This window comes from Physeter macrocephalus, chromosome 9 (assembly GCF_002837175.3).
Source record: "Physeter macrocephalus isolate SW-GA chromosome 9, ASM283717v5, whole genome shotgun sequence".
In the NCBI taxonomy this organism is placed as follows: Eukaryota; Metazoa; Chordata; class Mammalia; order Artiodactyla; family Physeteridae; genus Physeter; species Physeter macrocephalus.
Genome location: NC_041222.1, coordinates 17405950 through 17433831, shown reverse-complemented (window position 1 = coordinate 17433831; position 27882 = coordinate 17405950). Strand labels below are relative to the sequence as shown.

At 38.0% G+C, this 27882-nt stretch overlaps 1 protein-coding gene across 2 annotated transcripts in view; it reads left to right on the top strand.

Moving 5' to 3' along the window:
* The window catches only part of RAD23B (RAD23 homolog B, nucleotide excision repair protein), a 45106-nt gene extending 21286 nt beyond the window's left edge, over positions 1-23820 (top strand). The window contains exons 5-10 of one of the 2 annotated variants that reach the window (XM_024126206.3): positions 4147-4202; positions 10555-10682; positions 14195-14327; positions 15689-15816; positions 17349-17519; positions 22452-23820. In XM_024126206.3, the coding sequence (XP_023981974.1) occupies positions 4147-4202; positions 10555-10682; positions 14195-14327; positions 15689-15816; positions 17349-17519; positions 22452-22565 (730 nt within the window). In that variant the 3' untranslated portion in view covers positions 22566-23820. The remainder of the gene's footprint in view (positions 1-4146; positions 4203-10554; positions 10683-14194; positions 14328-15688; positions 15817-17348; positions 17520-22451) is intronic. The other variant, XM_024126207.3, reaches the window with a different exon arrangement.
* Positions 23821-27882: the final 4062 nt, after the last annotated feature.

Sequence of the window (27882 nt, the reverse complement as noted above, 5' to 3'; positions counted from 1 at the left end):
GCGGAGCACAGGCTCCGGACGCGCAGGCTCAGCGGCCATGGCTCACGGGCCCAGCCGCTCCGCGGCATGTGGGACCCTCCCAGACTGGGGCACGAACCCGTGTTCCCTGCATCGGCAAGCCGACTTTCAACCACTGCGCCACCAGGGAAGCCCGGAATCTCTTCTTTATCTGAGAGCCTGAGTTGCTTTGTGTCCAGTATGTATTGGCACTGAAGCAAGTGGTTTGTATTTTGTGACTTTGGTGCAACTCAGGACCTCAGTGGCAGTAGAGTCCTGGAATCAGGACCAGACACAGTGGAAAACTATGCAGCATTTGTAAACACTGACATAGAAGGATGTCTGTGATAAATACAATGATGAGAAAGAATTTAGTCATGAATTCTTCCTCATCATCTTTCATTTTAGTGTTCTGTCTTTGAGTGCCGTTTCTTTGACTCAGTCAACCATGTTGGGAGGGGTTTGAGTCACCTGGTTTGTTGCTGCTTCGGTCATCTTTTCAAGGATTTAATTCCCCAAGAGAACACAGGTTCAGGTAGTAAAATATTTTCCCTATGTCAGCCTGCTGTACTTTGCTTTAGGCATTCCGAAACACTGTTGCCTAATTTGGTACTTCTCCCACATACAGCTAGAATTACATACAATCACCCTTAACTAGCGGGAGACAACCCAGAGTCGGCCTATGCTATTGCATCAAAAGGCTGTTACATCTTTTCTGTGTATGGGAGGGAACTTATAAATTTCACAAATTGGTTTTCCAAATCATTTAAACATTGTAAACGTAATTAAATATGTCTTGAGTTGGTACATGGTACAGTATATCTTATTTTCTTAATTGCTTTAAGCTCCTTTTAAAAAGGTCCATAGTGTAAGAATTTCCAAATTGATCAATCCATTTTAATGTGCTAATATCATCAATTCAAGTCTTTTTTCTTATCTCTATTCTTTTTATTTCTTCTTGGGGGTACAGTTTTATTTATCTGTTCTCAAGAGTCAGGATTATCTTTTCAGAACCATAGAGATTACATAAAGGAGTTGATGGTCAGAAAAGCAGACTCCAGAGTTGCCTACTTACTCGGGCTTTATACACCAACGTTTTACCCTTTTTTTAAAATATATAAATTTATTTATTTATTTTTGGCTGCTTTTGGTTCTTCGTTGCTGTGTGTGGCTTTCTCTAGTTGCGGCGAGAGGGCTACTCTTCGTTGCAGTGTGTGGGCTTCTCATCGCGGTGGCTTCTGTTGTTGCGGAGCACAGGCTCTAGGTGCGCACGCTTCAGTAGTTGTGGCACGTGGGCTCAGTAGTTGTGGCTCACAGGCTCTAGAGTGCAGGCTCAGTAGTTGTGGCACACGGGCTTAGTTGCCCAGCGGCATGTGGGATCTTCCCAGGCCAGGGCTCGAACCCGTGTCCCTTGCATTGGCAGGCGGATTCTTATCCACTGTGCCACCAGAGAAGCCCAACCCTATACTCTTATTTCCCCAAATTATACACCTCAGAGAAGGATAGCACAGAAAGGGAAGGATGAGGGAAGCTCAGAAAAGCAGCTGCTTAAATGTGCCTTAGTTTCTTCATTTGTGCTATAAAACATTTAGTGTCTTATAAAGCACAGAACTCAGTGAGATAATTATCAGGAGATATGCTGGTATGAATTTGAGGAGTGTCAGAAAGTTTGTTTATTACCCTGGCCTGACATTTCATTATTGGGGATTTGTTTCTTTAGGTCAGTTTTGTTCTTTAAAAACCACATATTGCAGTGCAAATTCCACTTGTTGATATCTACATTAGAGAAACTGCACTTGTGCACAAGGACTGTATTGCTTGTAACTGAGGACAAATTGGAACCAACCTAAATATCCATTAGTAAGGGCATGACTTGACATGTTATTTGTATTAGAGAACTGTGCTATTCACGTGTGGTAGTGAATAGGCAACATCAGCATCCCTGGGAGTTTGTTTGAAATTAATTGTTAGGCTCCACCCTAGACCTCTAAATAAGAATTTCTGGGCGTGGGTCCTAGAAATCTGTATTTTAACAAGCTCTCCTGGTGAATTCTTAGGCTTCCTAAAGTTTGAGGAGCTCTGATATCCAATACTACAGGCCAGTTAAAGTATGCAGTATATATGCATATTAAATAAATGTGGTTTCAAGGCTTTGTTATCAAGTGAAAATAGCAGATTGCAGAACAGTATAGGCAATAACCACAAACCAAACAAAAGCCACATAACAACATAGCATATTTTCTGTGGGTGGCATATTAATGTGTACAAAAACAGTGTCAGAGGGACAACACACTGATAAAGTGGTTTCCTCTGTGGATGAGGAGGGGAGGAGTGTGCAGGCAGAATCAAGATTGAATGGTGGTTAAACGGTATCTCAGTCTTATCTGTAATGTTTAAAAAGAAATTTTAAAACAATGTGCAAAAATAGCACAAATTGTTCTCTAAAAGAACAGTAACAAAGGGGTCTAATTCTACCAGATAGTAAAACGTATTATGCATGGTAATGATTACAATTTAGTATGGCTCTTAACTAGAAAGACTGCTTGGTGAAATAGTAGTCTAGAAACAGACCAAAATACATACAGGGACTTAATATAAGATAAAAATGTAATTTCAGACCATTGTGGGGAAAATGCTATTAGGATAAATGTCTAGCCATCTGGAGGTAAAAAAAGATGGATCACATCTTACACTCATAAAAATAAATTTTAGATGGATAGAGATTTAATGTAAAAGTGAAACCATAAACTAGAGGAGAGCATGGGAAAATACTCTTAACCCAAAAAAGTCATAAAAGGAATGATTAATACATTTGACTACAGAAAGAATTTAAAGGTTGGAAAGCAAACAAAAAATGTCTTAATAGTTTGATTTGGTCAATTAAATGGAATACTATGCATCTCTGGGAAAAATTGAGGCAGTTGTAGTTCTGCTGACATGCAGTAATTTTTCAAACACACAACAACAAGACACAAGTCAGGTCTAAGGCAGGAGAGTTTGTTTTCCTATATATATAGTATAGAACTGTAGTATATAGTTCTTTTTGAAATTTTGCCTTCTACATGTTAATTTTACTATCTAGTTGATGAAGATATGTTCAAAATTATACCAAAGGATTGTCTTAATCATAACAATCATGTTGAGTGTTACGATACCAGGCACTTTGCTGAGCACTTTACCAGCAGTAACCCTACCCACAACACTTGGGGATACATGGGTACCATTGTTGACCTCATTGTATTGGTGAAGAACTGACTGAGGCTTACAAAGTAATTTATGAATTCAAACTTAGGTATTTCTGTTACTCTTACTATGCTGTAGGGTTTTCTAAGAACTGAAGTCTACTGTGTTTTGTTTCTAAAATTGGGACAGAGGAGGTATATGTGTGTATTGTGTTGTGTGTATGTTTTACTCAAAACTGCTAACTGCTGTCTTTACCACTTTTGTAAACCTCAGTTTATTTTTCTTTGGCCTTCTCTTTATGGTCTTTCATTATTGTGTTTGTGTCTTCTTTGTTTTCTAGACTCATCTTCTGCAATTGCCTAACAAAACTTAGTCCTTTTAAACTGGCTTAAAACTTGGTTACAGCTTGGGTCTATCCTGCCTCTGCATCTTTTTGTTTATGCTACGTTCCTTGACCTGAAGGCTTTCTTGCAGTTTCTGTGTTCAGAACTTAACTATAAGACCTAAATGAAATTCTACTATGTAAAGACTTCCCAGACCTTTCCAGCCTAATGCAGTTTCTGCATGTGCTGTTTATCATATACAGCTTTTGATATTTCTTTTACTGTGACTTGACTTACAGATTATTTAATTTTTCTTGTAAATTCTTTCAGGGAATTAGTTGTATGTTATCTTTTTTGTATTCCTTAAATGGAAAGCTCTCTGTAAGGATGTTCTTTTATATCTTTGGACATTTTAAATGATGGATTTGCAGAACAGAATGAGTATTAAAATTGAAAATTCTTCCCATGCCATAAATGTTATGGATAAAGCTTTGGGGTTTAATCTGGAAGCCTTTTTGAACACTGTAGCCAGACTTCTACATTTAATTAAAATCAAAGAATCTCTACAAATTGGATAGCTACTAAATTTTAAGGTAAATTTTACATACTTTCTGATACATGATTTTCTAAAAACATTTTACAGTACATCAGGTGATTCTTCTCGGTCAAACCTTTTTGAAGATGCAACAAGTGCACTTGGTAAGTATCTACATTGTAAATTACCTTGTAAGAGACAGGGAGGAGGTTTAAGTTTCATTTTTCTAGATCATGAAAATGTTCATTTTCATGGTTGCTTACAATCAAGGGGCTAAATGATTTAGATAATTCAGTTGATGTTACTAAAGACTTTTGTAAGTTAATGTTCTGTATATTGAATCCTTTAAATTGTATTGTTAGAGTTAAGCATACTTCTTTCCTTAAAGCAGATAATTTTCCATTTTCCAAGTGTGGGTTTTAAATGAGGTTTTAACAAAGTTTGATCTGTGTACAGGTTTATTACAAAGTGTCTTTGAAATGAGTATAAGGTGTTACTAAATCTGTCTCACATTTCATCTTTATTCACCTGCAGCCTTTATTCCACCTTGTAGCCTTATAGGTCCCCATCTGCATGTTGTTGCTTGTATTGTACTTGCAGTGAAAGTGCCTTTTTATCCCGACTTTCAGTTTTACCTGTTGGATAATGTCTTTCCATCCTTCCCTTCACACCTAATCTGTCAAAATCAATCTGGGGTTTTTTACCCCTTTTCCCATTGTAACTATACCTGGTACAGTGCCTGCTATAAGTACTCATTATTGGTCTGTTGGATGGCATCCCCATTCCTGCCCTTTGGTACTCTTCTGTACTACTGGAAATGGTAGGGAGGTAGAAGACTGGGAACAGGTGGGAATGGCAGCTTCAGTAGAGTATGGGCTTCTGGATTCCTTGTTTAGCTGCTACAGCAGCAAGGTTCCAACAGCAGTAATATCTCACAAGATATGGGATTGGCCCTCTGACCTAATTGAACTTGAACTCCATGGTGCCCTCATTGCCATGGAAAATGGCTGGCTGATTTCCCATAGCACATAGGGGCAAAATAGTTGTTTAATCAACTTAAGATCACCTGGATGTACCAAACCCACATTCCTATCTTTGAGAGACTGTTTTCTGGGATTACTCTGCTTCATATGAGTTAGTGTCCAACAATCGGGGAAAACAGAAATCACTCTATTTCAAACAGGAAAAGGCTTAATCTTAGGAAATTGTTACAGAGGTGCTGGAACAGCTCAAGATTACCCAGAGATGAGTAAAGGGCTCTGTAGCCTCAGAGCTGAAACCAGCTAGCGTGTGCCCCTGCTGCTGTCGGAGGCTGTGGCTGTTGCCGTTGCTGCTTCAGTTGGAATGCACTGATGCCGCTGGGCGGAAGCCCAGGAGTCCACAGCTCTAGTTGCTCCTGCTCTAGTCTCTGGCGGTGGTGTCTTACCTTTTACACCTTGCATCTCTTAGAACAGCAGCTCTCAACTGTATGGTCTCGGGATCCCTTTTACTCTTTCATCTTTAATTTATCCAGTCTTTATGTTGATACCTTGCTTCTTTAAATGTTCTTTGACACCACTCTTTTCTTGAACCGTACCTCTGACTATTCCTTCTCAGGCTTTTTGGTTAGTTCTTTCAATCTTACCTGGCTTTTAAATGTATGAGTTTTCTTTGGTTCTGCTCTAGGTCATAGTTCAAAGTTCAGACTATGGGAATGGCAAATACCAGGCATATACAGTTGACACTTGAACAACACAGGGGATAGGGGCGCCAACCCCATGTAGTCAAAAATCCATCTATAACTTTACAGTCAGGCCTCTGTATCCATGGTTCTGCATCTGTAGATTCAACCAACTATGGATCATGTAGTAGTGTACTAGGAATAGACTTATCTGATTATTAGTGGATCTACACAGTTCAAACCCATATTGTTCAAGGGTTAACTGTACTACAAGGATTCTCAAAATTAAAACTCTAGTACGTATCTCCCTCTGACTTCCCAGACTCATTCTTTAAGCTGCCAGCTGGAAAACCTGTAACCTCCACAAACTCCTTAGGTTCCAAATTTATTAATTTTTAATTTCCCCATCTGATTCTTCTCCTTTGTTCCCTTCTTGCTTGCATCATCTTCCACACTCTACCAAAGTATTGGCATCAACGTTGACCCTCTGCCTCTCTTGGCCCAGTGAGGCCAGGAGTCCTGTTGATCCTCCTTCCTGAAGTCTCTGGAATATTTGTTTCTACTGCCCCTTAATTGCCTTGGTTCATGTCCTTACCTTACTGATGCTCTTCTGTTACCCTCTTTTAACTGGTCTATTCCCTGCCACAGTGGAGTTTCTAAAAGGCAAATCTAAATGAGGTTGTTGTTCCTTTCACGGCACCTCCTAACCTAGAAGATAAGTACAAGACTTTTTTTTTTTTTTAATATTTATTTATTTTTGGCTGTGTTGGGTCTTAGTTGCGACATGCGGAATCTTTTCGTTGCAGCATGCGGGCTCTTTGTTGCAGCGCGTGGGCTTCTCTCTAGTTGTGGTGTGTGAGCTCAGTAGTTGCATCACGCAGGCTTAGTTGCCCCGCGGCCTGTGGGGTCTTAGTTCCCCGACCAGGGATCAAACCCATGTCCCCTGCGTTGGAAGGCGGGTTCTTAACCACTGGACCACCAGGGAAGTCCCCCAAACTCATTCTTAATGACATCTGATGTTCTTCATCACTGCTTCTTCAGTCTAATTAGTTCTGTCTCATGTTGTTCATTGTCCCTAATTTTTCTAGGAGTCATTTCCCTCATACTTGCAGGATCTAAAGAGTATCAAACTTGAGTGTAGGCATTTCTTTTTGAGTTTTTATAACTTGACTAAGAAGCATGATTTTAGGAGGCATAGCATCAAGGAGAGGCATGGGAGCTCTGGAGTCTAGACAACTTGTGTTTGTGTCTCTGCACCATGACTTAACAGCCGTTGATCAAATTGTTAATCTTTCTAAGCCTCAGCCTCATTATCTTTAAAAGGAAGGGAAAATAAACCTTTCTTATAGAGTTCTTGTAAGAAATGAATGAGAAACACTATGTTAAAATAATACAGTTACGATACTCCACAACTCTTAATTTTGTTTATTATTGATAATATTTTCTGTTTCTGGGAACTAGATTACTGAAAGTATATTGTCACCTGAGTGATTTATGCTAGAATTATATCAGTGGGTAATTTAAAAGATAAAAATAGCTTAAGTACTTTATGGAATAGGTAGGGAAAAGTCATTCTAAACAAGGTATCAAATGCTGAATTTGCTCAGTGATACTTAGTTTTTTAAGCTATGCTTTCATAGTTATTAGATAACTTTATTGAAAATTTTGCCATCAACAAAGTAGAAAGGCAACTTATGGAATGGGAAAAAATATTTGCAAACCATGTATATAATAAGAGGTTAATATCCATGATATATAAAGAACTCATACAACTCAATAGCAAAAAAAAAAAATTAAAATGGGCAAAGTACTTGAATAAACATTTCTCCAAAGAAGATATGCAAAAGACCAACAAGTATATAAAAAGATGCTTAACATCACTAGTTGTTAGGAAAATGCAAATTGAAACCACAATGAGCTATCACCTCAGGCCTTTTAAAATGGCCATCATCAAAAAGACAAGCGAGGTATAGCAAATGCTGGTGAGGATGTGGAAAAAGGGAACCCTTGTAAACTGTTGGTGGGATTGTAAATTGGCGCAGCTACTATGGAAAACAGTATGGTGGTTCCTCAAAAATTAAAAATAGAACTACCGTATGATCTCGCAGTTCCAATTCTGGGAATCTATCTAAAGGAAATGAAAGCACTAACTTGAAAAAATACCTGCATCCCCATGTTCATAGCAGCATTATTTACAATAGCCAAGACATGGAACAAACCTAAATGTCCATCGATGGATGAATGGATGAAGAAGCGGGGTTGTGTGTGTGTGTGTGTGTGTGTGTGTGTACACATAATGGGGTATTACTCAACCATAAAAAGTGAGGAGTTTCTGCCATTTGCAGCAACGTGGATGGACCTTGAAGGTATTATGCTAAGTGATATAAGTCAGAGAATGACAACTCCTATAGGATCTCACTTGTATGTAGACTCTTCAAATCAACAAAACAAATCATCAAACTCAAAGTGGTTTCCAGAGGCAGAGGATGGGGGATAGGAAGTTGGAAGAAGATGGTCAAAAGGTACAAACTTCCAGTTATAAGATAAATACTAGGGATGTAGTGTACAACATGATGACTAGATAGCTAGCATTGCTGTATGGCATATAGGAAAGTTGTTGAGAGTAAATCCTGAGTTCTCATCACAAGGAGAAAAAATTTTTTTCTTTCTGTTGTATCCATATGAGAGGATGGATGTTAGCTGAACCTGTTGTAATCATTTCACAATATACATAAGTCAAGCCATCATGCTCTATGTCTTACACTTATACAGTGATGTATGTCAATTATTTCTCAATGAAACTGGGTTGGGGGGGTAGGTAGACCGGAGTTTTAGTGTAATATACTATATGAAATAAGAAAAAATTCTGCAGAAAAAAATCATTCAACTGATTTTGTCACCTGTATATCAGGGAAACAATAGCAAAAATGGCACGGTCCCTGGCAAGGTTGAACCTGTGTTCAGATGGGGGAAAGAAAATAGAGTGAAACATAAAATAAATTGCAAATCATGATAAATGATATTTAAAAAATTAATGGCTTCCATAAAGAAGAACAAAAGGCACTTATATTTAGGCTAGTCAGGCAGTACCTCTCTGAGACTGTAGCATTTAAATTGAGAACTGGAGCAAGTAAAGGAACACCATCAAAGAAGCCTGGTGTGTGTGAAGGTTCTGGGGCAGAAGCTGTGACTTGTGAAGCAAGTAGAAATGGATTGGTTGGAGTGTGGCACGTGCAGGGTTGTTGAGGTTGGGAGCCCAAAATGAGATGAGGTTTTCTTTCTTAAAAGCTCATTTTGCAACTGGCTGAAGAATGGATTGTAGGCTTGGGGGCGGGAGAGGAAGCAGGGCATAATCTAGACCAGAGATTGTTGTGGACTGGTCTTGAGTGAAGGCAGGGAGAAAGAGGAAGCTTAATAGGTTTGGGATATATTTTAGAGATAGGACCTACCAGGTATGCTAGTGGATTAGATGCTGAAGGAGGCAAAAGGGAATTGAAATCACCAGGGTTTCTGGTTCAAGCACTTGGATGGATAGAGGTGCTGCTAATTAAAGTGGAGAAGGCAGATGATAAATGGTGGGACATGTTGGAGGGGGAATCTTTGAGATCCAAAGTCACATGCTAGTATTGGTTGAGGAGTGAGCAGAATGTGAGAAGTGGACGCAGCATGTGCAGACAGCTATGGCTGTGAAGGGAGGAGGGCAGACGGGTGGGCCAGTTCCTGAAAGAGAGTCGGGATGCAGTCAAGGGAGGCGTGTTTTTGTTTTTAGGATGACATTCTAGGACATAGGTAACTGCTGATCAAGATAATTAGGTGGGCAGGAAAGGGTGGGAGATGGGCAAGAAGTGTGGTAGCTTTAAGTTTAGTGGGAGAGAGTTGGCTTTCTTTAAATCAGAGTGTTGTCTGACATTTCCATGAAGAGTGAGTCAGAGTTGGAGAGATCCTGTGGGAAATGCCTTACAGGGATAATTGTACCAGTTTTATACGGTATGGGACATTCTAACTTTCTAGCTTCCAACCTCCTTTTCCTCTCTGCTTTGATAACGAAAGGTATCCAAGGAAAACAACTTATTACAGCACAGTTGATTTCGTGAAGTGTCCCTGCTACTTGTTCTCAAAAATCAGTTCATCTATCTCTTCTTCCAGGTTGCCTGCCCTGACTTGCTAATTCTTTTCTATGTTTGTGCTACACTTGTACTTGATATTTTTATTATGTGTATTAAACATACTGTAGTTTCCATTGCTGCTCTGTACCACAATTTAGTGGTATAAAACAACAGATTTATTATCTTATTATAGTACTGTAGGTTAGAAGTCTGATATGGAGCTCACTGGGCTAAAATCAGAGCTGCATTCCTTTTTGGAGACTCTAGGGGAGAATTTGTTCTGTGTCCTTTCCAACTTCTAGAGGCTGACCACATACCTTGGCTCATATCCCTTTCCTCTGTCATCAAAGGTGACAGCATAGCATCTCTGACCCTGCTTTTGTCCTCTCTTCCTTACATCTATTTCTCCGACCCTCTCATCTGCTTCCCTTCTACTTTTAAGGACCCTTATGATTACATCAGACCCACCCAGGTAATCCAGGATGATCTCCCTATCTTAAAGTCAGCTGATTAGCAACCTTAATTCCCTTTTGCCTTGTAACCTGACTGACTTATAGTTTCCAGGGATGGGAGGGGGTGGATTATTCTACCTACCACATATATGTTGTAGTTGATAACTGTTACTCATCTTTGTATTCCTGGCACTGTAGTGCCTGAAACAGTGTATACATACATGCACTCAGATTACAGGGAGATTGTTTATTAAATTTTCTTTTTCTTTCCCCTTCTTCCACCCACACCTTTTTTTAGTGACAGGTCAGTCTTATGAGAATATGGTAACTGAGATCATGTCAATGGGCTACGAACGAGAGCAAGTAATTGCAGCCCTGAGAGCCAGTTTCAACAACCCTGACAGAGCAGTGGAGTATCTTTTAATGGTGAGAAACATTTTGCTTTCTTTGTTCTAGTTGTTTAAGAACAAAATCTCAACGAAACAGAGATTTTAAAGGGACAGTAACAATTCAGAAGATAATAATGATGTATGCTAGATAATTTACATAATGCTTTTATTTTTCATAGTATGTTAACATTTTGTGTTAATAAAATGTAACCTCTTCTAAAAGATTTTGATAGGATTTTCAATTAGAAAACAACGTGGCTAAATGGGTTGTAAAATTTGCTATCCACTTGGAGTAGTACCCTCAAAGGATGACAGCTGTGTGTTAGAGGGGTAGGGGTGGGGCAGATTTTAAATCTAATTGAATCCAACATTTTAGTAGCTTTTTTGCCTGCCAAGCATAATCCTGGATGTGCTATTTAGAGCAAAAGTTTCAAGTTGGAAGCCCAAGCCAAATTTTGTACTATGTGTAAATTTCTTAATTAGTTGCCAGCTTTTAAAAACTGGGAGATTTCACTTAAAAGTTCAGATAATCTGGTTTATCTGGACAACTCGGATCCCAGATTTTCACAAGCGTTTAGGAAAAATTTTAGGTTGTAGACTCTTTAATTCACTGTCTTCCTGTCCATTCCCTATTAACCTGACAGCATCATGCATTTAATTTAATGTGTGAAATTACGACTGGTTCTATTGGCATTTGAATTGTTAGCTTATTTATAGTCAGTAGCAGTCGAGGGAATTTTGAATAAATTATTGGGTTTTGTTTTCTACTCATAAAGGTTTTTGAGAAATAGATTGTTGTGGGCATGGACTGAAACCCGTGATATTTTATGACAATGAATGTCTGTTTTACAAATGTGACATGGGTCAAAAGCAAAGTGTAGAAGTTTGCAATAACATTGGATTAACTTTTTAGTCTTAACATTTTATTCTATAATTCTTTGGTGTGTTGGAATATTATCAAAAGTCTCAATTGCCTTAAATATCATCTCAGATCCTAACTCTTTGGGGAATACCATCCACAAGTTTAATCCATTCCTTTGTTTCCAGTTGTACTTCTGTTAGAAACTCCTTTTGAGAGCGTAGTTTCAGGAGAGTCCCTGTCATGAGCAGATAACTGCTTCTCCTCCACCAGTCATTTGCCTACTTATTTGCATGAGATTCACAAAACCTTTTCTTAGCATATCATTTTATCATTTGAATTCTTTTTCCCATTGTTTTCTTGAGAGTCTTTAAAATGCTGGCAGTTCATTTAATTATCATTTTGTTTGAAATTGAGGAATCATACTGGATTGATAGCTACTGTGAATCTGTTTGTGGTTGCCGCTCATTCCTCCCCTCCCCCCAAAAAACACATATTACATTAAAATATTGCCTTTCCTTTCATAGAATGGCTTTAATTTATACCTGATTTGGAATTCTGCATAAATTTAATGATATCAAATATTTTGATCTAATAGATTTGAAATTTTGAGGTATACAAAAATGAATCACTCTTTTCACAGTTGCTGCTATTTAGCATCAAATACAAATGAATAGATGAGGGATAAGTTCATGAAACAGTTTAAAGTTTTATATATTTACTGTTTGTTTCATAGACTGGAAAAAAAAGGGGCTACCTTTAACTGTTACTAGTGTTTGACACTTCTGTATAAGTGAGGGTGAGTGTATGGGAAAGGAGAAATAATGATCTAATAAAGGGCTAAATACTATGTGTGAGAATTTGAGGTAGATCTGTAGCAGTGGTGATTAACTTTTTAGTTTAACAAACTTGTTTGAGAATTTGATGGAGGCTTTTGGATCCTCAATCTCTGTATAGTTTGTTAGCACTTGATAGCTCCTCATCTAAGGGTTTGAATTGGTGGATTGTGAAAAACATTTGTTTGTAATGCCTGCAGTAAACTTCTAATATAGGCAGCCATTATCCTGCTGTTTATTACCGTTCATTCTTCATATGTTTATGATTTTGGCTTCTGATTTACTGGGAAATGGAAGCAATTACTATTAACATCTCATATTCAAATACAATATTTTCTCCTTCATTCTCCTTCCAAAATCTATGAAGATTTCATAAAGACTTTAATAAGTTGTATATGAGAAGTCTTATAAATAGTTTATCAAAATAGGGGTGTTCCAAAATTCTTAGTGCAGTTTTAAGTTATAATAACTTCAGAAGATAAATGCCACGAACTTAGAAAAAGCATTACCTAAATACTTAATTATTTAAGATTCTTTTATACCTATTTACTTTTCTTTTGGCCGCACCATGCAGCTTGTGGGATATTAGTTCCCTGACCAGGGATTGAACCTGTGCCTTCAGCAGTGAAAGTGCAGAGTCCTAACCACTGAACCTCTAGGGAATTCCCTTTACTTTTTGTAATTTTTGAATAATCAATTTTAAGTTTTTGTACGTGATACATTTCTGGATGACGCTCTCTCAGAACCATGGATCAGTAGAGGACATCCTCCTTGCTTGGCCGCTGTCATCACCTGCTCTGTCTCCATTAGGCTCTTTTTTTCCAGCGATCACTTCACAACTGCCATGTGTGCCTCAAAATCTCTTTGGATGATCTTAAGGCTAGGGTTAAAAATACAATCCTTTCTGTCACTGAGCTGGTGAAAGTTTCTGTGAGGTTCAGAAATCAACTAGAGGGGCTTACCTGGTGGCGCAGTGGTTGAGAGTCCGCCTGCCGTTGCAGGGGACACGGGTTCATGCCCCGGTCCGGGAGGATCCCACATGCCGCAGAGCGGCTGGGCCCGTGAGCCATGGCCGCTGAGCCTGCGCGTCCTGCGCTCTGCAACGGGAGAGGCCACAACAGCGAGAGGCCCGCGTACCACAAAAAAAAAAAAAAAAAAAAAAAAAGAAATCAACTAGAGTGATATATAACATAAAAGCCAGATATGTCTAATTTTAATAAGATTTGTGTTGATATTTTGAAAATTTAAATAATTAGTCTTATAATGTTAGACACCATTACTTCTATGCAAGTTTAGGGTCTTGCCTGATACTTTGGTGTTAGATGTTAACATGTGTTGCTGGATAAACATTTCATGATTTATTTTTTTAATTGCAAAATTATTTACTTTATATCCTAGATCTACACTGTCTAGTAGGGTAGCTGCTGAGTACTATTAAGTACAAGTAGCTATTTAAATTTAAGAAAATTAAAAGTAAGTTAAAATTTTAAGTGTCTTAGTACCATTAGCCACATTTCAAGTTCTCAGTAGCTACTTGGGGCTAATGGGTATTTTATTGGACAGCATAGATATAGAACTGTTCCATCATCATGGAAAGTTCTGTTGGACAGTGCTACTGTATGTTATAGTAGTATGGGTTTATCTATACCACATTGAGCCCATTTCTAATCTAATTTGAATATGTGAAGATTTCAGATATGTCTTGATCCTTTACATTTAATTGAAGCAGACATCTGTTTGATGCTTTTAGAAATTAGACAAGGATATTAATAGATTCATAAGTCTCTTACTCTGTGTAATGTTTAACTAACTTTGAATGATGAGCTATTTTAAAGCTTGGAAATTATGTTATAGGGAATTCCCGGAGATAGAGAAAGTCAGGCTGTGGTTGACCCCCCTCCAGCAGCGAGTACTGGGGCTCCCCAGTCTTCAGTGGCTGCAGCTGCAGCAACTACGACAGCAACGACTACAACAACAAGTTCTGGAGGTAAAGTGGAATCTTTCAATGGGGAGGAAATGGTCCTGAATCTTTAGTATAAAATAATTTAATCTGAAATACTTTTGAGATGAGGTTCATTCCCAGAGCATCTCAGTAAATAACTCTTAAAACACAGTCTCTATTAAGTATTAGAGAAGGGCCCAAAAGAAATTATACTAAGTGGATATAAAAGATATTCTCACTTACATTAAACATCATTACTGCAGTTTTGGTAAAGGGCATATTCTGTTTAGCTTATTCTAAGGAAGAGATGCTTCCCAGTTTGCATTTAGTGTTATATTCTGAAGCCGTTTGGAGCGGTTTGCTCACCTTGTCTCTTTCTCTACCAGTAAATGTCTTCACAGCCAGTAGGATCTTAATGGTTATTATAGAACCAAGGAAATAAAACCTGGGAGGTTTAATATCTTGAATCTAGAGGTGAAAGCAGAGCTTGAATTCAAGTGTCTTTACAGCACCCACTCTTCCATTGGCAAAGGTGTGACGAGAAAGCAAAGCCTGGAGCCCGTGGTAGTCCCAGGAATTATCTGATGTTCTCTTTCATTATTTCTTCTGTAAAATTGATAAAGTAATTCAAACTGTTACTTTTGAAGAGACCATTCTTTTATGTATTTCCTAGCTCTAATTATGGCAGTCATCTCTGGTTGACAGAAATCCCTAAGCACTTTGGATAGGCTCTCATTTCCTGAGATTCAGCATGGAAATAGAAGAGGAGGCCACAGCTTTGGTTCAGATTTGGGGTGCTGTCCCATTCAGTGGCAGTTATTGGGTAACTTAGTTTCTGAGTCTCGATTTCTTCTTCTGTAAAACTGGTGTTACACAAAGAAGAATAAATAGCCATATGATGTGGCCATTTTTAATTTGAATGATTGTCTTGAATAATTTAGATGACAGTGTACATCTAAAAAATTCTCATTACTCTTAGTAACCTCAAAAGCATAATTCTGTTGTATGCAATTAAAGTAGGTAAGTGTTTTGCATTTCTTAATCCTGGTATATATTTTTCTTAGGAACTTTTGAGCATCAGGAACAACTTTTAATACTTTTTATTTTGATAGAGTGCATGAAGGGCACAAGTTCTCGGTGTTACTTGATAATATTGAGTGCCCAGGGCAATTGTAGTAAAACTTTGTTCTTTTAGTGTTCTGTGCTCTCTACCTTAGCTAATAGGAATAATTTCTGCAGTATGAGACTTGCGAGCTGGTGCAGTTTGAAGATGTTTTCATTATTTACTTCATTTTATATACATCTGAGAATTCAAATCATATTTTTTCTTGACAGTGTTTGCTGTCTAGATTATGTTTGTATATGTAATTGCTATTTTTGTTTAAAAATGTTCATGTGTATTTTAGGACACCCTCTTGAATTTTTACGGAATCAGCCTCAGTTTCAACAGATGAGACAAATTATTCAACAGAATCCTTCCTTGCTTCCAGCATTGCTACAACAGATAGGTCGAGAAAATCCTCAGTTACTACAGGTGACTGTTTAATCAGTTAATTTGCAAAAATGGGTTTAGAGTGTATCACATTTTGTAGAGGTCCATGAGCACCCCTTCTCCTTCACCAAGTCTATAAACTGTTCTTCTAAGCTGCACTCAGTAGAATATGCTATAGATAGATGTACTGATAAAACGAGAATTGGGGGTGGGGATTGGGTTAAATATTTGTTTGGGAAACACTTTATTAAAGAATCTGAGAAACTCTAGCAAAAAGAAATGTTTAACTCTCTAGGTCTCTCTTTCCCAAGCTTATTACTAGTGGCGCACTACCTCATAGAAAACATACCTGTGGGCTTATCTTAATGCTCAGGTCATGAAATATTTGAGTTTTGTATAGCAGCAGTCCCCAACCTTTCTGACACCAGGGACTGGTTTCGTGGAAGACAGTTTTTCCACGGACCAGGGTGGGGGGATGATGGTTTCGGGATGATTCAAGCACATTACATTTATTGTGCACTTTATTTCTCTTATTATTACATTGTAATATATAATGAAATAATTATACAACTCATCATAATGTAGAATCAGTGGGAGCCCTGAGCTTGTTTTCACTTGCCACTCACTGATAGGGTTTTTTTTGTTTTGTTTTTGGTTTTGGTTTTGGTTTTTTTTTTTTGCGGTACGCGGGCCTCTCACTGTTGTGGCCTCTCCCCGTTCCGCAGCATGTGGGATCTTCCCGGACCGGGGCACGAACCCGTGTCCCCTGCATCGGCAGGCGGACTCTCAACCACTGCGCCACCAGGGAAGCCCACTGATAGGGTTTTGATATGAGTCTGCAAACGGTTTATTATGGTCTCTGTGCAGTCAAACCTCTCTGCTAATGCTAATCTGTATTTGCAGCTGCTCCCCAGCACTAGCATCACTGCCTCAGCTCCACCTCAGATCATCAGGCATTAGATGCTCATAAGGAGCATGCAGCCTAGATCCCTCGCATGAGCAGTTCACAGTAGGGTTTGCGCTCCTATGAGAATCTAATGCCTCTGCTGATCTGACAGGCGGAGCTCAGGCGGTAATGGAGACAATGGGGAGCGGCTGTAAATACAGTTAAAGCTTGGCTCTCTTGCCCGCCTGCCGGCTCACCTCCTGCTGTGCAGCCCAGTTCCTAACAGGCCACAGACCAGTACCGGTCCATGGCCCGGGGATCACGGACCCCTGTTCTAGCATTCTACTGCCTACTAGTGTGGAGGATAAAATATATATATATACATATATATAACCTCTATTTTTTCTTATAGCCATCAAGTAGTTTTTTAACAATGATGGGGGTGGTGGGAGTGTTTATGAAAGAGAATTTGGATTCTTTTAATTCTTCACTGTTTACCTCAGAAATATGAAGTTTCTTTAATGTACAAGAAATCACATCCTTCCAAAGACTGAATAATCCAGAATCATTCTAAAATAATTCAATTGCAAAGTTATATCTTTCTCTCTTATTTGTGTTAGAGTTCTTATTTTCCTGAAGGTACTTTATATCAATGTCTTGTTTTTCTCTGTCCTTCAAATCACTGCAGCAAATTAGCCAACATCAGGAGCATTTTATTCAGATGTTAAATGAACCAGTTCAAGAAGCTGGTGGTCAAGGAGGAGGTAGTGGAGGTGGCAGTGGAGGAATTGCAGAAGCTGGAAGTGGTCATATGAACTACATTCAAGTAACGCCTCAGGAAAAAGAAGCTATAGAAAGGGTGAGTTTCAGTAAAACTTAGAAATTCAGTTCCTAGTAACACAAGCCACATTGCAGATGCGCAGTAGTCACATGCGGTTAGTGGCTCCTGCACTGGATAGTCCAGATATAGAGTATTTCCATCACGGTAGATAGCTCTTACTGGACAGAGCCAAATAGAGCATTATTAACCTAGGGACTGCAGTGGAGACAGTCTCTTCTCAGCCCTGCTCTCCATAGTGTGCTTTGTGAAGCCAAGGGACTAGCACTGAATACCAGTCTAGCATGAAATAGTTATCAATAGATCAAGAAACTAAAATTTTCATTGATGTTTTAGAATTCAATAAGAAAAAATGATCTTAAAGTATATGCCCAATTCAGGATTATCCATTTTTAATTTATATTTCAAATTTTATTTCACTGTTGTCTCTAAAATGTAAATATATATGTATATGAATATTTTCATAAAATACATGTATAGTAAACATCAGAACCTGGTATCCTGATTCTCTTTTCATCCTTATCATGTCTGCCCGTACAGGTTGTGGCACTGCAGTAACCTAGTTTTTATGATACTGTGACTAGTCATTCATTTTTCTCTGGGCCCCATTGTTAACATTTGTAAATAGGGAATCATAGTACTTGCCCTGTCTTATCTTACAAAGTCTTTTGAGATGGAAATCAGAGAAAGTGCATTTTAACTTAATACTTAGAAAATCATTGGAACTATAATTAGTCTTTGTTTATGACAAACATGTCAGGTGTTAGGTTTGTAACTATGTATTAAAAGATACTTTATATATTGCAGTGTTATTTTTTCCCCCTCAAATAAATAGAAGTGACAATAGCCTCACCTGTTCTAGAGCAGCTTTTTTTTGAGGTTACAGTTATCAAATCTTGATTTCTGTGTTGGAGAAATTTTTTCTTTTGTTGCTTATGCTTTTGGTGTCATAGAAGAGAACATTGCCTAACCCAAGGTCCGGAGATTTAAGCCTGTATTTTCTCCAAAGAGTTTTATAGCTCTTATTACATTTATGTAATGTAAAATGTCTATAATCCATTTCAAGTTACTTTTTGTTTATGGTGTGAGGTGTAGGAGCCTAGTATAGCTTCATTTCTTTTGCCTGTGTATATCCAGTTGCCCTAGCACCATTTGTTGAAAATACCGTTCTTTCCCCATTACATTGTCTTGGCATCCTTGTTGAAAATATGTTGACCATAAATGTGAGGGTTTATTTCTGGGCTTTCAGTTCTGTTCCGATCTATATGTTTATCCTTATGCCAATCCTTCATTGTCTTGATTACTCTGGCTTTGTAAGTTTTGAAATCTGGAAGTGTGAGAGCTCCATATTTGTTCTTCTTTCCCAAGATTGTTTCGGCTCTTGTGGTTCCCTTGCAATTTCATATCAATTTTACGATTAGCTTGTCCAATTTCTGCAAAAAGAAAACTGGCTAGAATTTTGATAGATACTGTGTTTTTTTCTGTAGATCAATTTGGGGAGTATTGCCATGTTGGCAATATTAAGTCTTTACCAAGCCATGAACACAGAATGGGATGTCTTTCCATATTGAATTTCCATAATTTCTTTCAGAAATTTCTTTAATCTTCAGTTTATACTGCTTTTGCTAAATTTATTTCTAAGTATTTTTATTCTTTATGACGCTGTTATAAAGAGAATTGTTTTTCTTAATTTCATTTTTGGATTGTTCATTGCTAGTTATATAGAAATACAATTTAATTTTGTGTATCTTGCAACCTTTCTAAACTCATTTATTCTGATAATTTGTGTGTGTGTTCCTAAGGATTTCTATATGTAGGATATCATTTGCACGTAGACATAGTTTTACTTCTTTTTCAATCTGGATGTCCTTTATTTATTATTAATATTTACATTTATATATATATATATTTGCTTAATTGTCCTATCTAGAGCTGCCTCTGTATAGTTGAATAGCAGTGGCGAGAGCCAACATCTTTATCTTGTTCCAGATCTTAGAGGAAAATAAAACGTTTAGTCTTTCACCATTAAGTTTGATGTTAGCTGTGCGTTTCATTAGATTCTATTTATCAGGTTGAAGAAGTTCTGTTCCTAGTGTGTTGGATATTTTTATCACAAAGAGTGTGGGATTTTGTCAAATTGTGTGTTGATTGAGGTGGTCGTGTGGTTGTGTCCCTTTTTCTGTTAATATGCCTTAGTACGCTGATTGATTTTTTTGTATGTTGGCCTAACCTTGCATTCCTGGGGTGTTGCTGGAATTGGCCTGCTAGTTTTTTGTTGAGGATTTCTGCATCTATATTCATAAGGAATATTGGTCTGTAGTTTTCTTGTGATGTCTTTGTCTGGTTTTGGTATCAGAGTAATATTGGCCTTACGGAATGAGTTCCCTCCTCTTCTGTTGTTTGGAAGAGTTTATGAAGAATTGGTGTTAATTTTTCTTTAAACTGCTGGTAGAATTCACCAGTGAAGTTCTCTGGGCCTGGCTTTTGGGGAAGTTTTGTGACTACTAATTCAATCTCTTTGCTTGTCATAGGACTATTCCGATTTTTCCTTTTTATCTTGAGTCAATTGGGGTGGTTTTTGTCTTTCTGGGAATTTGTCTATTTCATATATGTTATCTAGTTTGTTGGCATACAACAACTTAGTTGTTCTCAGTATTCCCTGATAGTAGTTTTTATTTCTATAAAAAGTGGTAATGTTCCAACATTTATTTTTGATTTTAGTCATTTGAATCCTCAGATTTCTTTTTTTTTCGCTGTCAGTTTAGAGGTTTGTCAGTGTTGTTGATTTAAAGAAAAAAAGTGAGAATTTTTGGTTTTGTTGATTCTGTGTTTTTTCTAGTCTCTATTTTATCTCCTTCTGCTTGCCTTGGATTTAGTTTCCTCTTCTTTTCCCTAGTTTCTTAAGGTTGAAGCTTAGATTATTGATTTTATATCTGTCTTAATACATAGGCATACCTCTTTTTCTTGTACTTTACTTTGTTGTATTTTGCAGTTAATTGCATTTTTTATAAATTGAAGGTTTGTGGCAACCCTGTGCTGTCAGATGATGGTTTGCATCTTTCGGCAGTGAAGCATTTTTTAATTAAAGTATATGTACATTGTTTTTTTTAGACATGATGCTGCTGCACACTTAATAGACCACAGTGTAGTGTAAACGTAACTTTGATATGCATTTGGGAAACCAAAAATTCGTGTGACCCGCTTCATTGCGATATTCGCTTTATAGCAGTGGTCTGTAACCGAACCTGCAGTATCTCTGAGGTATGCCTGTAGATATTTACAGCTAGAAGGTTTCCTCCAAGCACTGCTACAGCAGCATCCCATAAGTTTTAGTGTGTTGTGGTTTTATTTTCATTCATCTCAAACTATTTTCTGTTTTCTTTTGTCATTTTTTTCTTTGATCTGTAGGTTCTTTAGGATTGTATCAGTTTCCACATTTATGAATTTTCCAAATTTCCTTCTGTTATTGATTTCTAAGTTCATTCCATCGTGGTCAGATAACATAATTTGCATAATTTTAATCCTTTTAAATTTATTGGGGCTTGTTTTATGGCTTAACATGGTCTTTATGGAGAATGTTCTGTGTATACTTGAGAAGGATGTATAATTTGCTGTTGTTAAGTGTTCTCTAAATGTCTGTTAGGTCTGGTTGGTTTATAGTATTTTTCAAGTCTTCTATATCCTTGTCAGTCTTCTGCCTTCTCGTATGCATTATAGAACATGGGGATATTAAAGTCTCCAACTATTGTTGAATTGGTTATTTCTCCCTTCAAGTCTGTCAGTTTTTGTTTCATGTATTTGGGGGCTCTGTTGTTCTCTATGTTTATAATGAAGTCTTTCTGATTGTTTTATCATCATAAAATGTCCTTTGTTTTAGTAACAATTTTAATCTGAAAGTCTGTTTTGTCTGATATTAATATAGTCACTTCAGCTCTCTTTTTGTAACTGTTTGCATGGTATATATCTTTTTCCATCCTTTCACTTTCAGCATATTTGTGTCTTTGAATCTAAAGTGTGTGTCTTGTAGAAGCAATATAGTTGGATCGTGCCCTATCTACCTTTTACTTCAGCTAGCCCAGCTTTAATCTGGACAAGACCTAGGTAACAAAATCATTTTTGAGTTTCTTCTCCTTTCATGGATGAATATAATCATGCTGAATCGGGACTTTTGCCCAGTTTTTAAAAGTCATTTCTTGATATAGTCTAATGCAAGACGATTGAGACAGTTGAGGAAGGGGGTTCATAAATAACATTTGGCTGACAAATGTGTGGTACCTAGGGAATTAGACAGTTGACCTGAGTGTTTAAAGGCTTTTAAGAGCAGCAATTACTGAGTTACAAGTGATTTTTAATAGACTAGGAAGACAAAAATTAAATGGGTCCTATCACCATTTAAAATGGTATAAAAATTAAGCAAATAAAAATCGAACACCATATGTCTTGATTTCAAAAATATATCATGTAATATTACTAATAATTGACCACCTATTTTTGTAGTATGAAGTGTTTCATAAGGCAAGGAGGTTGAGAGTACTGTATGACCCTAATGAAAGATGTGGCTCTCTTTACAAATAATTAGCAACCTCTGGTTGCTCTCATCCATAGCTTCACCACTTATGTACTGAAAGCCATTTGATTTACAGATTTCTGTAAGGTCGTTTATTTTTAAACCACCACAGAAGCTAATTCTTAGTGTTAATACCAATGAGTGTTATCAAAGTATCTGTTAGCCTAATAGCTTTAACTAGGAACAAAGAATTTGTAGGTGGTTACAGGAAAGGGCCTGGGTTCTATCTAGCCCCTTGAATTGGACAGTGACTCCATATTCAGATAGGAGTGAATTCATGTAAAATTCTCAAGCTTTTTTGTGTCCTTTATAGTATGTTTTCAAGTGATGATCTATCAGTAGTGCTATGCTAGACTCCATAATATGTTTTCTTTCTTTTCTTCCAGTTAAAGGCATTAGGATTTCCTGAAGGACTTGTGATACAAGCATATTTTGCTTGTGAGAAGAATGAGAACTTGGCTGCCAATTTTCTTCTACAGCAAAACTTTGATGAAGATTGAAAGGGACTTTTTTTTATCTCACACTTCACACCAGTGCATTACACTAACTTTGTTCACTGGATTGTCTGGGATGACTTGGGCTCATATCCACAATACTTGGTATAAGGTAGTAGATTCTTGGGGGTGGGGAGGGGGGTCTAGGATACAGGGCAGGGATAAATACCGTGCATGTCTGCTTCAATTAGCAGATGCCGCAGATCCACACAGCGTGTAAAATATTATACAACCAAAAGTCAGCTTTTGCAGGTCTTTATTTCCTCTATAAAACAGTAGGTAACTTTTCCTAGGTTTCACTCTTTTTAGTGTACTAGATCCAGAAATTTAGTGTAATGCCCTGCTTTATATTTCTTTGACTTAACAGTGGTTTCAGAAAGAATCTTTGCTACCTAGAATCTACAGTCCCTATTTTATGGCAACACTGGATAATGGCTTTGTGAAATTAAAAAAAAAAAAAAAATTGGAGCAACTGTAAACAGAAATGCCAAATTACTGATGGTTATTGTTGCTGCTTCAAATAAGTATAAAATTAATGTGTAAGAAAGCCCATTCTTTCATGATAAATACTTGGGGTTGAGGGGGGAGAGGGGGAATCTTTTCTTAAAATGAAAATAATTACTGCTATTTTAAATTTCTTGATCATTGAATGTGAGACCCTTCTAACATGATTTGAGAAGCTGTACAAGTATAGGCAAGAGTTATTTTCCTGTTTACATTGTTTACATTTTTTTGGTTTGTTTTGGGGGGACAATTGGTAGGTGTCTAATTACTGTTTACTTCATTGTTATATTGCAGTAAAAAGTTTTAAAACCACAGTTGCATGTTTGCTTTTGATGTATCCCGTTGTGGAATTAGCACTTTGGGGCCAATGGAGAAATGCAGCATTCACTATCCCTGTCTTCCCCTTCCCTCAGCAGAAATGTGTTTGTCAGCAAGTCGTGAATTCCAACTGCTGCCTTTTTTAAAACCCACAAAATGCTGATTCAGTTCAAAATTAATGCAAATGTCTCAAAACTGGGTTTCTGATATTTGTCAGTGTTTTTCCTTATTAGATAAGAATGTATGACCGTTAAAGTCATTTAGGATTATTTGCTTTCGAAAAGAGAAGGTGGACAGAAATATAATCTAGCATCCTTTATTGCATTGGACAGACTGGAGAAATCTTTTGGAAGGGTTGGGAGATGCGGCTGGAAAAGTACTTTGGAAAATATACAATCAAGATATCTCATGGCATATTAAAAGAAAAATCTTAATAGCAGTGTTGGCTTTTATTTGGATTTTTTTCCTCTCAGCTTTTTTCTTTGGAATCTCCTTCATTGTCATTGTTATTTGATCATAAAGAGGGAGCAGGTGTCTACTTGTTCAGTTTTTCAATCTGTTTTCCTGAATATTAAAAAAACTGTTTAAAGAAATGTTTTTTTTCTACTATCTGATACTGAGTGAAGAAGATGAATTTGCACAGATTTCTTCCTGCATAATCTCTTAATAATACTTAGCACAGTTTGGTGATGACTTTTAAGCTTTTACGTCATGCACTCATGAACTATCTCATGAAAATAAATGAAACCATGATTTCTCCCCATGGTGTTATCATGTAGTTTAATCTTCACGTGTTTATTCCATAAACACAACAGGACCTTTGGACTTTGTATTACCTGTATGTTTTATAATGGATTATGCAGAAATGTCTCAGAATAAAATGAGGATTTCTAAATCTGTTCATCTTTCGAGGCAGAACAATGAGTTGGGAAGAGGGGTGGCAGTTCTGGTGAGAAAATGGGATACTTTATTTTAACAATATTTTTTCTGCTACTTAATTGCTTAGAGCATAGTGAAAGCTGGAAAAGGGAAAAAACAACCAGCAGCAGCCTCTCTTTTCTCTGGAAAGTGACAGCAGAAGGTGATCGATCACATGGAGCTTTTGTCCTTGGACAACAAAACTACAAATAGTGGGATTAATAATTACCAGAAGACAGTTCAAGCCAAGTTTTGACCATTCTTTATCTGCTTAAAGAATCACCCATGACACTATGAAAGAGATAGGCTTTTTGTGACCTTTTGCTGTTATCTTTTAATTTACAAACAGTTTTGGTTAATCTGAGTGACTACATGACTTTGGAATTTTGCATTTGAGGTATTCTGTCATCTATTTCCTGAAATATATTTATTGTTGAGTTGCTTTGTGGAAAATGAGGAAGCTTAGGTTTATATTTGTTCAATTCTTATTGCCATCCCCTAGTCAAATATGTCTTTACATTGTTTAAAAATACTGAAGTAGGGGGCTTCCCTGGTGGCGCAGTGGTTGAGAGTCCTCCTGCCGATGCAGGGGACACGGGTTTGTGCCCCGGTCCGGGAAGATCCCACCTGCCGCGGAGCGGCTGGGCCCGTGAGCCATGGCCGCTGACCCTGCGCTCCGCAACGGGAGAGGCCACAGAGGTGAGAGGCCCGCGTACCGCGCAAAAAAAAAAAAATACTGAAGTGTTCCACCATACAATTTTTTCCTGTATTAGATGGCTAGGATTCTAGAGAATTAATTATAAAATATTTTCAATATATCCAACACGGCATTTCTCATTTTTTAAATGATTTTACCATATGGAATCTTAGATTGTAAGTTGACGGTGCCGCTATCACTGATCTTTCTGTTTTCTTCGGTAATTGGTGAACAGTGTGTGTAGGAGGCCAGGCACTAGGTCGATTTTATTGGGTCTCCTGTTTGTGTTCTCAGCCGAAACGTCAACACAGAGGTGGGATGCTTGATAGAATGTAATCAAAGTTCATGAGAGCTTTTAGAGATTTCAGTGAGTTCCCCCTTTTCCATACTTCTTTTCTTGTATCAGCCAGCCTAAGATAGCTACAAAATATTCAACCAAAAGTAAGCAGTTTCGGGGAGTCTTTCCTGACCACGTCTGTGTTCTGGTGAGTTCCCTAGCTGTGCGTCTCAGGTACAATGTGTCCTTCCAATTGACGTCCCAGTGTCCATTTTGTTCCACTTTGTTCTAAGCCAGGGGCTGGCATACTGCAGCCCCATGAGCCATATCTGGCTCACCGTCTGTTGTATGAGCCATGAGCTAAGAATGGCCTTTACATTTTTTAATGTTTTTTGTTTTTACAAAAAGGATTTTATGACGTGAAAATTGATTCAAATTCCAGTGTCCATAAATAGTTTTATTGAAACGCAGGCATGCTCATTTATTTACATATTGTCTATAAGCAGCTACCTTTGTGCTGAAGAGGTTTGCTGTTGAATAGTTGCAACAAAGACTATGGCCAGCAAAACCTAAATAATTATTATCTGGCCCTTTACAGAAAAAGTTTGCCACCCCTGTTTTAAATTGCAACCAGGTCCATCATGTGTTAAATTATTATGCTTTTCCCCCCTCTGTTTGGCATTCTTGGCCTCTTGAGGTCTTAGCTTCAGTTTGATTTGCTAGTGACCCTCGTGGGTTCTTTCCAGAGGGGTGGCATCACCCCCATATATTCCTTATCAAAGGGAGGAGCACATCGTGTGCCTGGTGTGCTCGTTTGGCATGTATGCGGTGTCTAAGATTATTCTTTGCTGTTCTATGCTATGTCTTTCTCTTTATTAAGATAAGTAAATTCAGCATTAAGCGCTGTCAAAAGCACCTGGCATAGTGATGAATCAACCAGAACAGAAAAGTCAAATGAATGCATCTGGGAATCCCTGCGCCCTGGGATCAGAGTTGGGGCAATTCGAAAAAGGATCTTAACCACAGCTGGAAGAGAGTAGATGGAACCTTGGAGGGAGGGATATAGCAGTTGGACCTGTTGGGTGACAGACTAGTTTCCAGAACTGTGTGTGGATAGTTTGGGGATGGGAGGAGCAGTGACGAGGCAGGAGAAGGCTTGGACTTGGTAGGCAAGAGATACAGCACTGTGCACTAAAGGTTGGGGAACCACAGGGACACTGATAGTGACAAATCGGTTATAAAAGGCCTTCCCTATCATCATATAGTTGACATGGAAAGTGGCCCCACAAGCAGGGTTTGCACTGTGGAGAGGAGGCGAGGAGGACCAAAGAAACGTCAGCGATGACAGATTCGCTTCGTGTGTGGTGCTGTGGATTGCAAAGTGAACGGAAACACGGTCTCTGCCATTGAGCTTGATATACTATCTCAGAGACCGTTTGAATAGTAATGGATCCTTCAATAGGTGCAGCATACCTTGTCTTCTAGGAGCACAGGTTCGAAAATCTTCATCCCAGACTCTGCCTCATGTCTCACTCAGAACGTATTTTCCATTCTTACTGATCCTCCCTTCTCACCTGGCTCAGAATGAGTTATAGATGTTTGTAGATAGTATTCCTCTCCAGACCATGAGGTGGTCTTCAGGGTGCCTGGGGAAGCTGGCCTCCAACCCTCGCCCCGAGCAGCCTCACCCTTTTTCTCCAATGTTTTGTTATAACAATTAGGTTTTCTGTGATGAAAATGTTGGGCACCTCTATCCTACACTTGTACTAGCTGTATGTGGGCTTTCTGTCCATGGCCTTCCACACTTCAAGCATGTGTCTGCCAGGATTGGTTACTGCTTGTTGAATTGCCACCTTGAGGCTCAAAGGATATTTGATATGGATCCTGAGTTTTGTTATTGACAGCTTCCATCTCTATAACAAAGTCCAAAATTGTAAATCATAGAAGCCAACTAGGTTTTATTTGCCAACAATAGCAGATTAGAAGAACATGTGATAAATTATCTCAAAATTGGTTAAAAATTAGATGAGAATGAATGGGACTGGTAGGGCTACGCCTGAGAACAGCTTGGTTAGAATTTTTTATTTTTCTTTTTGTTGGGTGATTTTATGGACCCTGGAGTTGAATTTTTTTTTTTTTTTGCAACTTTTTAGCATTTTAGTCTATTTCGGTGGGGGCATTTTGTGGGGGTTTTTTTTTGTTTCGTTTTCAGGTTTCTTTTTGTCAGGCCTGCTTCTGCTTGTTTGACATCATTTAAGCTAATTTTTATATTGTCTCCACTTCTAAGGAAATTATGAAGGAGAGAGAAATCTTTTCACTAATTAATTGTAAAATATTTTGTATCTTAAATTTTGGTGTTATAAGTTTTATACCATGTTTGCATTTTTGCAAAAAGCCTTAATTTTTTCATCCTTACACAATTTCAGACTTCCAGAAAAGTTGTGGGAACAGCACAAAAAGCTCCCAATTACCCCCACCCCCTACTTCCCCAAACCCATTTAAGTTTTGCAGTTGTCCTAGTAATGTCCTCCATAGCAGAAGACTTCAATCCAGAATAATACACTGCATTTAGTTGGTCTCCTTCAATCCGTACTCTGGCGGGCCTGTCA